The sequence below is a fragment of the Saccostrea echinata genome, unplaced genomic scaffold (genome assembly GCF_033153115.1).
Source record: "Saccostrea echinata isolate AGI-Se365-2 ecotype Australia unplaced genomic scaffold, CSIRO_AGI_Sech_v1 ptg000054l, whole genome shotgun sequence".
NCBI classification, from domain to species: Eukaryota; Metazoa; Mollusca; class Bivalvia; order Ostreida; family Ostreidae; genus Saccostrea; species Saccostrea echinata.
In genome coordinates this window covers 28,087,095-28,104,003 of record NW_026889803.1, presented here as the reverse complement: position 1 = coordinate 28,104,003, position 16,909 = coordinate 28,087,095, and the positions used below count along the sequence as shown (strand labels likewise).

Sequence of the window (16,909 nt, the reverse complement as noted above, 5' to 3'; positions counted from 1 at the left end):
CTAGACCTCTCGATCATCTAGGCAAGTTAATGAACTTGCTTTTGATGGCGATGAAATTCTCGCATTTATTTGGAATAGAAGTGAAATACAGCTATTGTGGCCGTTTTTATAGGAGGATCGTTACTGATTTAAAAAAATCCCATGTTTCCAGCACGTAATATTTAACTTTTGTGAAAGTAAAAAAAAAATATTGATTTTTTGTTGTTTTTCAATCCATGATTTATTTTGAGATTCGATGTTTTTTCCAACAGAAGAAACGGTTTCATCGGTAGTTTTCATTTGCTGCGACTGTGTTTGTCCTTCCTGAAAGAGGTTTACGGGATGTTATCCTTCTCAATTAAAAGTCTTCTTCTCTGTGCCCTACATGTAACTGCCTTACTGTCGCTGAAAATTATAATACGAGTATGTATGTTATTCTACATTGTCAGTAGGAATATGAATTTCATTTTACTTTAAAACATAAATTGTGTTCAGAAGATGCAAGAATAAAATAACGTTATCATTCTTTCGATCCATTCTCCAAAGAGTGTTTTGCAACTTCATCACAGGGCTCTTTTTTATCCTATTTACTTATTTATACGCCATAATAGGTAAGGATTGGTATGCAAGAAAAGCCGCCTTAATATGATCAATATTAATTTGACTTTACGAATCCTTTCGAAAAAGTAGAACATTCAACTAGATTGTGAATCTTTTAACCCATCCGCTCACCAAAGAAAGAATTTCAGATATACAATGAAACACATATCTGATATCAAAGATATTAGCTTTTAATATTACAGCAAACATTATTTTATCAACCACCTTTTCTGTATCCTTTTTTCCTTTCTATTTTATTTATAAACGTATATATTGATTATATGCCATAAAATTCATATTTTTAACAATTGATGTAAGCTATATCAATTAATTTGTGTTAGTGGAACATGAATATGTGAAATAAATTCAGTTACGAAGTGGGGACAAGGAGTTAAGAATAAGGACTGTGAACATTTCGGGCAGTTAGAAATTGGAATATTTTGTGTTCAGTATTTTTTGCTGTCTAATCGTTACAGTGAAATACCTTACAAAGGTTGATTTATGCATAATAATTTTCATAAATCACACATTTATGTTAAACATTCTTCATTCATCTAGATTTATCACTGAAATGTAAAAAGATGTACAAAAAATTGCTCTATTATAAAGTGCATTCTCTTTTATATCTCAGACTTCTTTTATCCCTGGCATCTAAGGCGAAGACTGAGTTATACCTAAAAGTTGTTTTTATTTTATATGTGTTAAATCTGTTTAATGGTTTTTGAATTTGTAAACGAATGAATTCCATATTCTAAAATTTACATGCTTTGAATATTAATGCATGTTATTTTTATTCAGTTTGTCATGTTACATTGTTTTTTGTAAAGGGCTATTTTAATATCGTGATAAGTTATTTAGTAATTCAAAGACCCTATTCAAACGAGGAATCTGTGTAACAAGTCAGAAGGTGAAAGTGAGAGATCAAGTTTTTTAATGTGTAATTAAACATTTAATGCGGTATTACAGAAATAAGTGCTTGTTACCATCTGTAATTATGTTTAGATCATACTGCCCACGTAAATATTTCAAGGTGACCACATATTGTCATAAAAATCCTTATGGCCTCACGCCGACAAGCTCAGAACAAGGATCTAAATAATTTTATTGTTCACTGTTAACAGTAGAGTTTTTTATATATATATATATATTCAATATGGAAGGTGTAAACACTTCCTGTTTTGTGCCATTTTTCTTACAGTTGGTTTTTGCTACATATGTGTTATGTGGAAATATTCATTTGAACAAAATATCTACCTTATACATACCTGTGTCTTATACTGCTGGGGCACCTGTTTTCTCGTTGAGGGGAGGATCTGCCGAACAATTAGCGTATGATTCACAGGATAAGATAGTGTACATCGTTGGTAAGTTCCTAGTATCACGATGAAAATTTTACTGTTATAAGAGGTTTTTCTAGTTTCTAAAATTAAGTTACTGTTTTGTGTTTTTTGAACAACTCTTTCTAAATTCTTGAGCTTTTCAAATCATTTTCTTTATTGAATTTACGACTCTTAATCTTTATTGAATTAAAACATCGGCGATTTCAGATAATCCAAGCCAATTGGGTTTAACACCTGTCATCGTTTGATATTGCTAAATTATCTTTAGGCAAAATAACATCAAAAGGACGATAATCTGGCCCTCAATTATTTTAAGGGTTTACTCAAGTGTCAAAACCTTTATCTATTTATCTCCAAATGTCATTTTTACACATGTCATTCTATAATTGTTATATATGCTGTTGAATTTGTTTTGGATGATCAGTGGGAATCGGACAGCCGTCCCGAGTACACCGACCTGTATCAAAATTTGTCAGTTCCATATTAAAAGTTAAAAAGCTGGTTTCCTCCCCCTCCCCCTTATTAAGGGAACTTTTAACGTAAAACTATGTATCTTATTTCTGATATATATCTTATTTCTTTTCTTTCTTTAGTTGATAAAAATGTTTTTAACAGAACTAGAGGCATGTTCATCTCGTACAAGCATTCATATGTTAAACAGAAACAAATGGATTGTTGTACAAAAAAGTGCATGAATGTCACTTTGACTTAATTCAAATAATGAGAAATGTTATTCATGTAATTGATGAAAATTTAATTCACACCACTTCCTCCATGAGACAAAAAATAAAACAAGCATCAAAATAGAAACCTGACACCACCTCTGCATAAATATAAATTTTTAAATATTTTTTCTTTGCAGGAGCATCCAAACTTAATGTTATCGACATTTCAAATGTCCAAAGCCCGAAGATTCTTTTCAATATCAGTTTAGCTGATTCTGATCCCACTGACGTGGAATTCTGTGGGGATCATGTGTTTGTCGCTCTGGATAATAACCAGGATAGAGAAGCTGGGAGAGTGGTCGTCTTCGAGAAGTATAACAAGAAATCTAATGCAATGAAAACTGTTTTTAATATTACAGGTATTTATATATCTTCTATACTTATAAATAAATTTTGCAAACAAACTCCGAAACGGGTGCACCAGAGTTCTTACTTATATATAAGATGGTGTCCGTAAACTATATTTAGATTTAACTCGCGTATTAACATTAAATTAAAAGTCTTTCATTTTCTATAAACAGCCATGAAATCAATCTCTACTCAGAGTATCGTTCCCGCTACGCTCCACTAATACACAATCTCTACCCAGAATATCGTTTCCGCTACGCTCCACTAATACACAATCTCTACCCAGAGTATCGTTTCCGCTACGCTCCACTAATACACAATCTCTACCCAGAGTATCGTTTTTCGCTTCGCTCCACTAATACCTCTGTCAACGTCTAAAAGTAGTACGCATGGCCGTAGGAATCGGGGGGGGGGGGGGGGCACGGCGCCGTGCCCCCCCCCCCCCAATAATTTTACCGATACATAGAATACTATTGAAAACATAGCTACTATATGCTTGTGCCCCCTCAATAATAACGTCTGATGACTTTTTTTTTTTTTTTTTTTTTGCTTGTCAAGGAATTTTGGTAGTTGATAGTGCCCCCCCCCCAACTGAAAATGTATGGTTGTGCCCCCTCAAAGTGAATTTGCTTCCTGGTACGGAAAGCGGAGACGCGTAGCATAGGAAGATTAACAAGCATATTACCTTCACTTCTCTGTATATGTGTCAATGCTGCAAGATGTTTGTCTTTAAAAACTAAACCATGTTGATATTTGTCGGCAATGCGTTTTAAATTTTCCACGTTCTCCATAGCTGTCTGCGTGATGCAATATCCCGCCGAGAAATAATCCCTTGTAAGATACGGTGATACAGATATATCTCTTCTAATTTTCATACATAAACTTTTCTTTAAATTTTAAAGCTAAAATATATAACTTTAAAATTTACAATTTGTTATGCAATAGGTCAGAGTAGGTTTTGCCAAGAATCTTGGCATTTAGACGTACGTTAACAGAGGTGTTGTAGCGAAGCGTAATACACCCTCTGTTGTAACGAAGCGTAATACGCCCTCTGGTAAGAGATTGCCATGAAATAGCAAAAAACGTGAGTACGGTGGCGTTTCCGGTTGGCGGATCTAAGTTACAGGCAATTTTTAATGAAACTGACAACAAGCAATCGTTTATTTATTTCATAAAACGTCATCACTGAATTTTTCAATCAAAACTTGATTTTAATGATATAAAAGAAATAAGTTATGATAAGCGATTAAAAAGGTAACCGTGCAAATTATTTTCGTCATTCACCGATCTTAATATTGACGGAAACTTCTAGAACATCATATAGTATCGAGTCCGATGTTAAAAAGAAAAACGAGGCGATTATAGCTGCATGAACATAAGCTTTTGTGTGAATGCATGGTCATTGAAATAATGATAAATCATTGATAACACTCTAAGTTGTGAATATATTTATATATCGAAAGACTATTACATATATATGTACATAAATATGTAGAAGGTTTTCCTAATAAATTTATCGGTAAAATTTGTATATATATATTCCTTACTTAGAGCATCGTGGCAATGAACCCGAAGTACAATTTGTACTTCGTAATAAACTTCCTTACATGAAAAGAGAAAATTAATGAATAAGGTATTGTTCAAATACAATTAAAGGTGTAAAATTTTGTGCTTTAATCGACACATTTCATTTTTTTTTCTGAATACAGTCTTTTGTATCAAATACTCGGCCTATTCATATGTCGTTAAAAGCTAATTTTTACACAGTTACTTGGATCTTGGTTTATAAATATGTATGTACCTTATTGATATGTAAAAAAAAAAGTAAAGTACATTTTTTACATATCAATAAGCTTATAAACAAGACCCAAGTACCTGTGATTTTTAACCCCCCCCCCAAATCAATTTATCAGTAAAATGTGCATATTCGCTGTTTTTATACTTGACGGAAACGAAATAAGAGCATCTGAAGTACAATACCCATAACATAGTATAACAGGTTTCACAATAAACGTCCATTAATGAAATTGTTATTTTTCAATTTTTTACAAAAACAGGGGGAGGGGGGGATTTCATCTAGTTTTATATAATTTTAGTATTGTTTTTATGATCTAAAACATAGTGTTAACACTAAATACACATTAGCACTAAATTAAAAATTCATAAAATTTTGGAAAAACCATTTGGTAATTAATTGAATTATATAGAAGGTTTTTAAATTGATTGAAGTTTATCGCACTGACCAGAATAAGATCTGATAATTTGAATCAAATCTTACTATTATACAGTGGGATCTCTACCAGACATGCTTCTGCCTTCCTCAAATTGTAGCACTGTTCTAATTGCCTTGGAGGCGGAAGCTTTTGCCAGAGACGGTGAATTAGTGGACCCTGAAGGTGGTGTTGGACTTTTGAAGTTTCATGGTCAAAACATCTCAACCTCAAACTATTCATATAAAAGGCTGAATTTCCACAGCTTTAATGATAGGTATGATTGTATTAGTCACTGATCAAAAGTACTAATCTTGGCTAAAGAGTAAGTGATTCTGATTAACAGAACATGCATTATATTTGCTTTCTATCCTTTAAATCAATTGTGGCCACTGCCTCGCTTATGTAGTATATTTATTATGAAGATCATTTGTACATGTCTAAAAATGTCGTACGTTTTCTTATTATTTCTGTCTTGGCATATTTTTAGTACCTTGTACTTTATAATGATTAATTTATCTTACCGTTTGCAGATGGGAAGACCTGTCAAAATATGGTGTACGGTTTATCTATAAAGAAAATAATAATTCGTTCTCTCAAGATTTAGAACCAGAATATATCACATACAGCAAAGATGAAAAGAAAGCCTATGTTTGCCTTCAGGTACAAACGATTATTTACAATACGCAATGAACTGCATATGCACTTTACTTTTTAACATCAATTCTCTGTAAGGACCAAAAATGCTTGGCCACGCACTATCATGGAATTTTATTTTATCACTATAATATTAGAGAATGCCCTATATAAAGACTATTGGTGGGTAAATTTTGGGCAGTACCTCCTTGGTTTCCATAGCAACGACTTTGAAATATTTTGTTATGGCAAAACCGACCTGATTGTCATCACCATGTAAAATAATTCCGTGCTTCCTTAATGTAGGAAAGTTATGAACATAACATGGTTTTCATTTTATAGCTAAGTAATCAAAGTTTCTGTGCATCTAAATTTTATTCAATTTAACCCAAGGTTTTTAATATGATACAGATCAATTTACATGAATTTGTCATAAAAATGAATACAAAGGTGCCTATTTCTTGATATGCACATAAATTTTTGCAGGCAATTTAAACTTAGAAAAAAGATCTTTTTAGTAAGATCGAGCTTAGATCTAAAAGATGCAAAAAGATTTGAGTTGGGGAAATCAGTTAAAAGTTATATTCCAATCCCCTCAAATTATAACTTTTCCTAAAATTTAACCTAGAGTTATTTCCCTTTGCTGACTCTTTTGCACTGAAAACAAAAAATTAAACTGGTGTTATTTCCCTTTGTTGACTCTCCTGTATTGAAGTCTAAAGAAGTTTATAACAACATGTGGCAAAAACAGACGCCAGAAAAGTAAATATGAATCAATAACAGAAAAATGGTGTGTTTTTCAACTTTTCAAAATGGAATTCAAGTGTGAATGGCAAAATACTTTGTACTCTAAAACCCATGAGAAAAATGCAAGATACAATTTGAGGAAAACAACAAGCAGAAGATACGGCAGTCAGTGTTAGAACAACCCTAGGCACAGGTATATATTTTTATGTTTTCAAATATTCATTGTGTATAAAAACTACATGTTAGAAGCTTTTTCAAATAATCTGACATAATTTTTAAATTAAATATTCTTTTTATATAATAGACTTAAGTGGTCTATATTCAAAGATCACCATGTTAGCAGGACATTCCAGATATATATCTTATTAATATATTTGCATTAAAGGAATTTGTGCTTGCTTCAGAAAGCAACTTACTTTGGCAAATCATAACTACAAAGTTTATCAAAAGGAGGAGAATGTTATAGAAGATGTAAGTTTGTATGTAATGAAAAATATACACAAGGCAATTTAAATATATATATACATGTATATATATTTGGTAACGTTGTACAGTTTAAAATCTGATTTGGCTTAAAAATTAGTAGGGGTGTTGGGTAAAAATTAGAGATGGTCGACTCAACGGAAACACATAATTTTTTTTTAATCTAAAAAGAAGTCATACAAATCAGATTCACTGTAAAAGAACAAAATATTTAACTGCAGCTATAAATATATACACACTAATAAGATATAAATACGATATACCCATGTAAATGTATGTATTCATGATTGACAATAAGAATGAATTTCTTAAATTTGAAAAAAAATATTTTAAACATATTTTAGATGTACTGGTGCTTTGAAAAGAAAATAAGAAGATTAACAGATACACAGAGAAATATTTTCAGTAAAAAGCAGGTGATTTTTTTTAAATATAACAATTGTCTGGATATGGAAATGAATAGCATTTTTCATTTTTTAATGCCAACTACCACAATGAATTTATCAAATCTTTTATAAAAGTCATGATTTTGACAAATTCTGGGGGTGTAGTAATTATGAAAAGAAATACAAATTGGAGTAGGTGATGGTAAATTGTTTCAGATACTTTTATCTTGCAATTGGCTACAATGAAAATACTGTATGTGTACATAAATTGGCGTATTCAAAATTTAGCGCAATCACTGGGTATGTAATGGTTGGTGTAATCATGAATTAGCATTACATACGTCTACGCCATGTATTGTATTTATTTCTGATTTATTTACGGTTTTCATTAATTAGCGCATTTTTGTCTGCGCCAAAAGCGATAAAATATGAAAAACAGGTGCTTGGGGACGCCCCCCCCCCACTCCCCCGCGTTCCGTACCCCAAGGGTTCTCCTCGATTTTTTTTTATATAAAATATTTTTCTTTATTATACTTTCATGTTAAATACTAAAATCTGATTGGTTTAGAGGCATTTAACAATCCGTAATGTTACCCTCAGCATTAGCAACACACTTGACAACGGGTAACATTACGAAAATATCACATGCGTTCAAATGATGCGCGTACGGTTCACCGTAGAATTCTCAAAACGTCGGTTGTGCGTTTGAAAGAAGTCGAATAAACGACGTCAATAAAAGCTTGCGTCCGATGTAGCTTACTTGAAAACAACAAACGACAGACGAAACATCCTTGCGAGTGCAAACTTTAGATGATAAAGGACTTTTTGAGTAGCAAACAAACAAAAAAGAGGTTGGTAAATCTTTTCCGAAGCTTTCTTATTGAAAAAATAGAAGTGGGGAGTGTGAAAGCTTTCTAAGCGTGAACTTAACGACGATCTCCGAATTTTTTGTATGATATCCGAAATCAATAAGACATTCAGTATAATAAAATAAATAGTGCACGTTTTTGAGGGTAACAGTTGAAATTGACACCCCTCGGAAAACCATTGTCAACCTCCGCTGACGCGTCGGTTGACAATAGTTTTCCTTGGGGTGTCAATTTCAACTGTTACCCTCAAAAACGTGCACTATTTATATAATGACACATTCACAAAGTATTACAATTGAAAAATCCAAAATATAACCTAAAACTAACCTTTTATAAAAATTCATACTCTCTGATACTAAAAGTTTTAAAAATATTTTTATTATATAAGAAAAAGTCGGGGAGAACCCTTGGGGTATGGAACGCAGGGGAGGGGGGGGGGGTCCCGTCCCCAAGCACCTAGTGATATGAAGCCTGCTTTTTTAAGTACACATGCAGGAATTTTGAGGCAATTTATTTCAAGGTGTAAATACTAACTACTAGTTTAGAATTACATGTATATACATTTTAATAAAAATAGATATGTTTTTATGCTTGTATTTGTTATCACATGAAAAATGTAGTAGATATTAAACAATTGATTTTTAATTGAAGTATACATGTATGTTTTTTTTTATTCCAGGGGAAAACATGAAGATGATTATTTCAAGCATCACTTTTCAAACCCATTTAAAATTCTTCTTGACTGGTCAGACACAACACCACATAATGGTCAACCTCTGATGTAAAGAGATATCATGGAAACATCAAGCTTAGCTGTTTCTATTGTCTACAAAATTGTTATATAACAGCTATTTTCTACATTTTGTGTATCTCTAAATACACATTTTGGATAATGTTTAGATGTAGATTCTTGCTTGATTAATAATTTGAAAAAAAAAATGTTTTTTCAAAGTAATGATAAAATTATACATATACACATGAATATGTGTATGTTTTCTGATTGTAAGACTATACATTAATGGTTTTATTTTTAATAGGGTGTTAATTCATGGTCAGTCTAAATAATTCTAAATTTCTTTAACCAAATAGAATTAATATATAAAGATATGCATCTGCATGGGAACAAGCAAAATTTAAATGGAGGAAATCAACATTAGCTTATCAAATACTAAACCTGCTAAATTCATATCTACCTACCTATGTATGAAAAAGTAACAATTTATTATCTATTTATTATTTTTTGGTTGAAAAAGTATCATTAGAGTTTTTATCCATTATCTTTTTCCATTGTTTATCTAGTATTTGAAAATGTTGTTTACTGAAATAAGTTCAGTGAAAAGTTGAATAGCTAATTTTCTTTAGATTTTGAGTTATCTGCCCTTTGTAAAGGATCATAGAGAAACAATAATTCAATTAATTTAGTTTTATCTTATTTATTATCTTTAATAATGTATATTAATCATTCGGTTTGTCTTATTTATTGGTGAGAAAAATGTTTGGAAAAGAAATTTTATAAAACAACCAGTGTCTAGTAACATTTTGAACAAAATATTATTTGGCAAAATGCCAATTTTAGAAGTTAAAAATATCGAAAACGAAATAAATCCCCACTCTACTTTTCATAAAAGTTAACTAATATTATTATGGCGTTTTTAAAATTTCAGGTGATTTTTTCTTGAATTGCCTGCATTTCTTTAGAGACTTCTTGAAATATAGGGTAAAAATGACCATTTTCAAAATGTAAGAATTTGGTCATCTTCAAGCCATCAATTGAAGAATTTGCAGCAACTTGTAGAATTTTTTGTTATTGTGTTATATAGTGCTTCATTTGTTCTATTCATATAATGTATGAATTATCTCAAAATAATAAAGATGATTAAATCACATGAAATCAAGTATATAGCATTTTTATGCTTGAATTGAGAGGAAATGGGGCAAAAATCTATATTAGCCCGTTACCATGGCAACCAAGGTAGTAACCTTAATTTTGAATGTTGACTATGTCATAATGTATGGGCATTAATCACCTGAAAAAGTTGCATGAAAATCGCTCATGGTGTGTGCCACAGCCCTACAGTAAAATTTTAGTCCTTACAGAGAATTGATGTTAAAACCCTACTTTCGAGTTTACAATTACACACTCTCAATATAGTATTGTGCATTTGTAGGCTGATTAACAATTATGCATGGGGAAAATATGATTGATAAACAAGATACATAAGAAAAAGCGGGAAAAAACACAAACATAATAGTGGAAAATAATCAATAGCATGTACATATGTACATGAATAACAATTGGCAAATTACAAGGCAATCAAGGGAAAAAAGTTCAAAACTTAAACAAAATATTTAATTGGGCGAGGAAAAATAGACAAAATATGAACTTAAACATCCATCACTTATATATTTAACAATATTTAAGAACGGTTGCTGATAGTTATCTATCTATTATAAAGTTAATTTGTTAAAAAAAATTCTGAAGCATTAAAATTGAATTTCTATCAAACTTGCAGGAAAACAATGCAATAGCAGAAGTAGATTTAGAGACAGAAAACATAACAGCAATTCATGGACTTGGTTTTAAAGACTGGAGGAATTCTAAACTTGATGCCAGTGACAAAGACAATGGTACATGTTACAGAAATAAAATGAAGATATATTTTTAAAATTATCATTTTCAGCATATACATTTGCATATAATTAAAGTTAAATCAGCTTCTTTATATTCGGAAATATATGTCGATAATAATTAATGATCTTTCTTTCTTTCTTTTTTTTTGAATATGAAAATTTTTTATTTGAGAGGGGGAGGGAGCAATTGCAACTTCGAATTTTCGTTTTGCCTTTTCTCCTAAATTAAATGATACACACAAATTAAGTAGATATGATACCGGTTTTCGACATATCATAGATTTGAAAGAAATAAAATGGAAGAACATCTCTCATCCAAGTTGCTAAAAATCCATGACCATTATTGTCATACTCATACTGAAAATGTTTTAAGCTGGTACAATGATTTAACAGTTTTTATCATGCACTAGATGTACAGCTGAATAATATTGGTTTTCCCAACAGGAATTAATATCAGAACACTTCCGGTGTACGGGATGTATCAACCTGACGCCATACATGTGATGAATATGAACGATGTTGAATACATCATTACAGCTAACGAAGGAGACAGCAAAGACTACTCCGATTATTCTTTGTATAAGACCGGTTTTAGCGAAGAAACCAGAGCTAAAGATATCATTCTTTCAAGTACTGTGGTGTTTTTGGTTGTCATATGTTATCATTGAAATCTTTTCTTCTCGTATTGCATCTGATATATAAATCCCTATAAATGTTGTTGATAATTTAATGTATAATTGTCTTGATAGATAACTCCGAAGTGAGAAAGTGGGCGTTGCAGAATGATGTGAAGAATATATTGGATGATGCAATTCTAGGTAAACCCACTTTGCTTTCAAAGTAATAAATAAAAAAAATATTCCATACACTAGTACATGTATTTCATATTGTGTTTGTTTCAAAGGTAGGCTTAAATTAACGAAAGAGAATGGACGATTAAACAATGGTACCTTTGAAAAATTGTACACATTTGGTGGACGGGGATTTTCTGTTTGGAGAACTGAAACAATGTCTCAAGTTTATGATAGTGGAAGTAATATAGAGGACACGCATGCCCAAAGAAGACCTGATCTTTTCAATGGAGAAGCAAAGACTGAAGAAGATATCAAGGCTACCATGGATTCCAGATCAGACGACAAAGTAATTAACAAGCAGTATTGTATTGCTGTTTTATCAAGTGTCTCATAATAAATTGTTATCTCACCTGAACCGAAGGCTCAAGTGAGCTTTTCTGATCGAAATTTGTCCGTTGTCTGTCGTCGTTGTTGTCGTAGTCGTCGGCGGCGGCGCCTTTGTTGTTGTAAACTTTTCACAATTTCATCTTCTTCCCAAAACTACTGGGCCAATTTCAACAAACTTTGCACAAAGTATTCTTGGGTAAAGGGTATTTAATTTTGTTCAAATGAAGGACCACGCCCTCTTCCAAGGGGAGATAATTACAAATTAGTGAAAAATTAATGGCATCTTTTAAAAATCTTCTTCTCAAGAACCACTGGGCCAGGAAAGATGACACTCATATGGAATCATCCTCAGGTAGAGAAGATTCAACTTTGTTCAAATTATGACCCCAAGGGGTAGGGGTGGGGTCACAATGGATGATAAATGTTTACATAGGAATATATACCAGAAATCTTTAAAAATCTTCTTCTCAAGAACAGCAAAGCCATGATTGGTCATATTTATATGGATACATCTTCAAGTGGTGTAGATTCAGGTTTGTTCATATCATGACCTCTGGGGGTAAGTGGGGCCACAATGGACGATCAAAGTTTTATATAGGAATATATAGGAAAAATCTTCTTCTCAAGAACAGCAAAGCAATGATTGGTCATATTTATGTGGAAACATCCTCAGGTGGTGTAGATTCAAGTTTGTTCAAATCATTACCTACTGGGGTAGAGTGGACCCACAATGGACAATCAAAGTTTAACATAGGAGTATATAGGAAATTTTTTTAAAAAAATCTTCTTCTCAAGAACGGCAAAGCCATGATTGGTCATATTTATATGGAAGCATCCTCAGATGGTGTAAATTCAAATTTGTTCCAATCATGACCCCCGAGGGTAGGATGAGGCCACAATGGACGATCAAAGTTTTACATAGGAATATATAGAAAAAAATCTTCTCAAGAATAGCAAAGCCATGATTGGTTATTAACTATTCGGAAGTATCCTAAGGTAGTGTAGATTCATTTTGAAAAAAATCATGATCCTCTTGGGATAGGGTGGGGCCACAATTGGTGATAAAAGTATGCATAGGAATACATAGAAATTATTTTTTAAAATCTTCTTCTTAAGAACAGCTAAGCTATGATTGGTCATAATTATACTGAAACATCCTCAGATACATGTAGTGTAGATTCAGATTTGTTCAAACCATGACCCCTGGGGGTAGGATGGGACCATAATGAAAGTTCAAACTTGAAGGGAAAAAAGTCACAGACCAAGAAATATGTAAGCATCTTTAGTCAGATTCAATTTTGTTCAAACATAACCCCTCTCACCACCACCACCCCCACCCCCCGTCCCTTTTAAGGGTAGGTCGGGACCACTTATGCATTAAAGCTTTTCAATACTGATTTGCTTTTTTTCTAGCCACAGTGCTCAGGTGAGCGATATGGCCCATGGGCCTCTTGTTGTTTTGATTTCTAGAACAGTATTGTACTAAATGTATATACACGTATCTTAAAGCGTGTAATTATTAATTCTATTCTTAAAATGATTCTTTTCAGCATTAAAATTTTCTAAGCATTGTATAATAAACTCTGTCGCATTTCGTAAAATGAAATGGAATGAACTACTTAACTTTAAATAAGAAATTGATTATACATGTAATTATTTTTTGATTAAATTCCATTTATAATTTGAAGGGCCCTGAGAGTGAAAGTCTTACTGTTGCCAATGATGGCGATAAAGTTATTCTCTTCCTTGGAAACGAAAGACCAGGTTCTATCAGTATATACTCATTTGATGGAGATATAACCACGCCAAAACTCGAAAGTGTGTTTTGGGACATACCTACCTCGGAGGGAACATGGACACAGGCTTTTGACCAGAGAACCATTAGCTGTATAGATCCAGAGGATCTAAAGTGAGAAAACTTTAAAACATCAGACTTTTATTATTACTTTTTCATTCACACAATTATAGATTAAATGCCGTCTTAATTTTTCAACAAAAAATATGATTTTAGATACATCCCACCAAATCAAAGTCCAACAGGAAGATCTCTTTTATTGGTGGCTGGTTCTGCAAGTGGAACTCTCTCCATTCTTGAAGTAAAAGGTCTTAACAATGGTAAGCAGCATCAAGAAACGTATTTTTTTTTTAGAGATGTCAACGAATATTCGAATACTCGACTATCGTTCGATCATACCGACTATCAACTAAAATTTCTTTAGTCGGTTATTTGTTAAAAATGTGTTACCTGAAAGTAATTTTAAATTCAAGGTAATAAACTTGGATTCGCCCATTTCATTTATATACAGATCATTGTTCGCGTAAGTAAAACTCAGGGTATGGTTTAACTGTTCAAAGGAAATTATCTTTATATCGATTTATGTGCGGCAAATATGCCTAAAAGGTCTTCAGTTTTTGGAATACTTTAAAAGATTTAAGGATGGAAAAACAGTTAAAAGTACGTTTTCAAGGTTATGTGAAACTGAACTTGTATTCTGCAGTGGAACATCAAATATGATGTATCATATGCCGAATCCGTCAAACATACATATAGTAAACACAGTCTTCAAGTGAAACTTTTCTTACGTAAGTTCTCCGCAAAATGCCCCAAAAAGCAGAGCCGGAAAGAAAAATGTTGCTATCACAAACATGATAATCAAGGATTGTCTACCACTTATTGTTGTAAATGGAGAGGAAGTTCAAGAATTGTTTGTTTTTGTAGATTCAAATTATAAAGTTTCAACCTGCAATCCCATAAGATCTGACGTAATGCAACTATTCATAAAGAATAATTAAATAGCTGTTACAAAATTGTAAATACATGTAAATTGGGGGACAGTTATGAGCGTAATTAAATTGTGTTTCTTTCTGATATTAATATCATGCAGTCTTTTTAAGATTGTATTGATTATTTGCGTAAAATCTCATAATTAAAATTTATCGCAAGCTCTCTGTTTTTATAAGAGGCACGCTTTAATTGTTTACCAGTCAAAGGTCACTGATACATGTAGAAATGGCTTCAATTAACGGGTACATGAACTATCGTTATGAAAAGAAAGGACAAATGCAAGCGTTTTATATCCTGCATTTAGATAAAATGTGCAGTAAATATTATATTAATTTTGAAATCAAATGCGTTGGATAAATGTAAATGTACAGTATTTATTTTACACTGTACTACGTTTCAGAAATTCGTTGTTTAATGGTGATAGCGTATGTTTAATATTGTACAACTAGTCTATAAAGACAAATAGTGAAAATGACATGAAAAATTAATTTAAATTTTAACGAATATTCGACTATCGTTCGACTAAAGCCTCCGACTATTCGACTAAGCTGTTCGAATAAAATTGACATCCCTAATTTTTTTTTTTCTGTATAAAATATTTATAATTTTTAGCATTATTTCCTGAAAATGTTTCAGTTAATGGTTCATCTCAAGTCCATTTAGGTAAGTTTATTATACCTTAGTGTGATTTACTCCTATATAAGGGTTATAAGATGAAATATATATCGCCAAGCAGCATAAAAACATGCTATCTGGACTATTCTCCAAGGGCGAAAAGCTATTACTAGTATTCATCCTGTTAGGGTCGCTAATGCGTTTTATTTGCAAACGTGTTCAAAGCGTCAAACCATAGACAGTTTTAAAACTTAAATTTATTTTACTAATGAATATACCGATTTTTGTTACCACACATAATCCTTATCAATAATAAATTTGTCTATTTTTGATAACATAATTATTGTTTTCAAGAAATGATGGTGGTGTTAATGTGAAAGTGAATAAATTAAATAATAACTTGATTAATAGATCGTTTAACCAGGATCTTTTTCGGTATAATAATATTGTTATTAAGGGGTATGATGATGTTCATTTTGTCAACCCTCAGTAAGAATAAGAACTGTTGCCATCGGGCTGCGTCCTGTGCAACAGTTCTTTCGTTTGGGCTGACAAAATTATTATTGACCTCATATCCATTTAATAACTATATAATATTTTCCCTTAACAATGTCTTGTATTCTCATTGTGATGGAAAAGTGAATATATTTATGTTAAATAATAGGGAATGAATATTTAACGTTGGCAACTTTTCATTTGACGTCACCTTGTATCCACAATAAATAATTATTATGAAACATAATGTATTTTGTATATTTATACTGTGCTGTGCTTGTGTCATTATACTAGGAGCGTTCAATAGAATACAACATAAGGCTTCTAAACTTGAATTTTTTGTAATTGTATTATTATTATTTCCAAGTCTATTTTTTTCACAACTGTTCATGTCTTTTCAGATTGGGGCGTGGTCGTCTTCATTTTCCTGTTAATAACAGTGTGGATCTAAAATAAATACGCTGTTATTATCTTTTTATGACTGTTAATTTAAGTTTTTTTTACGTCGAGCAGTGGTTTTCTTTGTTGCATTTTTCAATTCATTTCAATTGATACGACAATACCTGTACAGTTTGTCAACTACCTATGGGATCTTTGCTACTGTACATGTTTGAGAATGATTTAAAAAGATAAGGTAAATTTAGTAAAATTGTTCACAAATCAAAACGTATCTTATACCAGTTTGTTCGATGTTTCCGAGTTTCATAATTCGTTTTCATTTTCCTTTTTTTTTTGTATTCTATTTCTACTACATTAGGTAAGTCGTTAGTTGGCTTTGTCTGAATCTGTTTAAAATTTGTTATCGTTGTATACCTATGTATAGCCTGGTTCCCTGTCCCTGGGGACCAGGCTAACCTTTGTACAGAGCTGGTGCAACTT

At 31.9% G+C, this 16,909-nt stretch overlaps 1 protein-coding gene across 1 annotated transcript; it reads left to right on the top strand.

The window, feature by feature from the left end:
• The first annotated feature begins 1,732 nt into the window (after nt 1-1,732).
• LOC133204756 (mesenchyme-specific cell surface glycoprotein-like) lies at nt 1,733-16,659 on the top strand. The gene is made up of 12 exons (XM_061340498.1): nt 1,733-1,943; nt 2,782-3,003; nt 5,281-5,479; nt 5,736-5,865; nt 10,837-10,951; nt 11,399-11,584; nt 11,704-11,772; nt 11,859-12,094; nt 13,824-14,044; nt 14,147-14,250; nt 15,557-15,583; nt 16,432-16,659. Exons 1-12 carry the CDS (start codon nt 1,733-1,735, stop codon nt 16,479-16,481), a joined length of 1,770 nt encoding a protein of 589 aa, XP_061196482.1. The 3' UTR covers nt 16,482-16,659.
• The last annotated feature ends 250 nt before the right edge of the window (nt 16,660-16,909 follow it).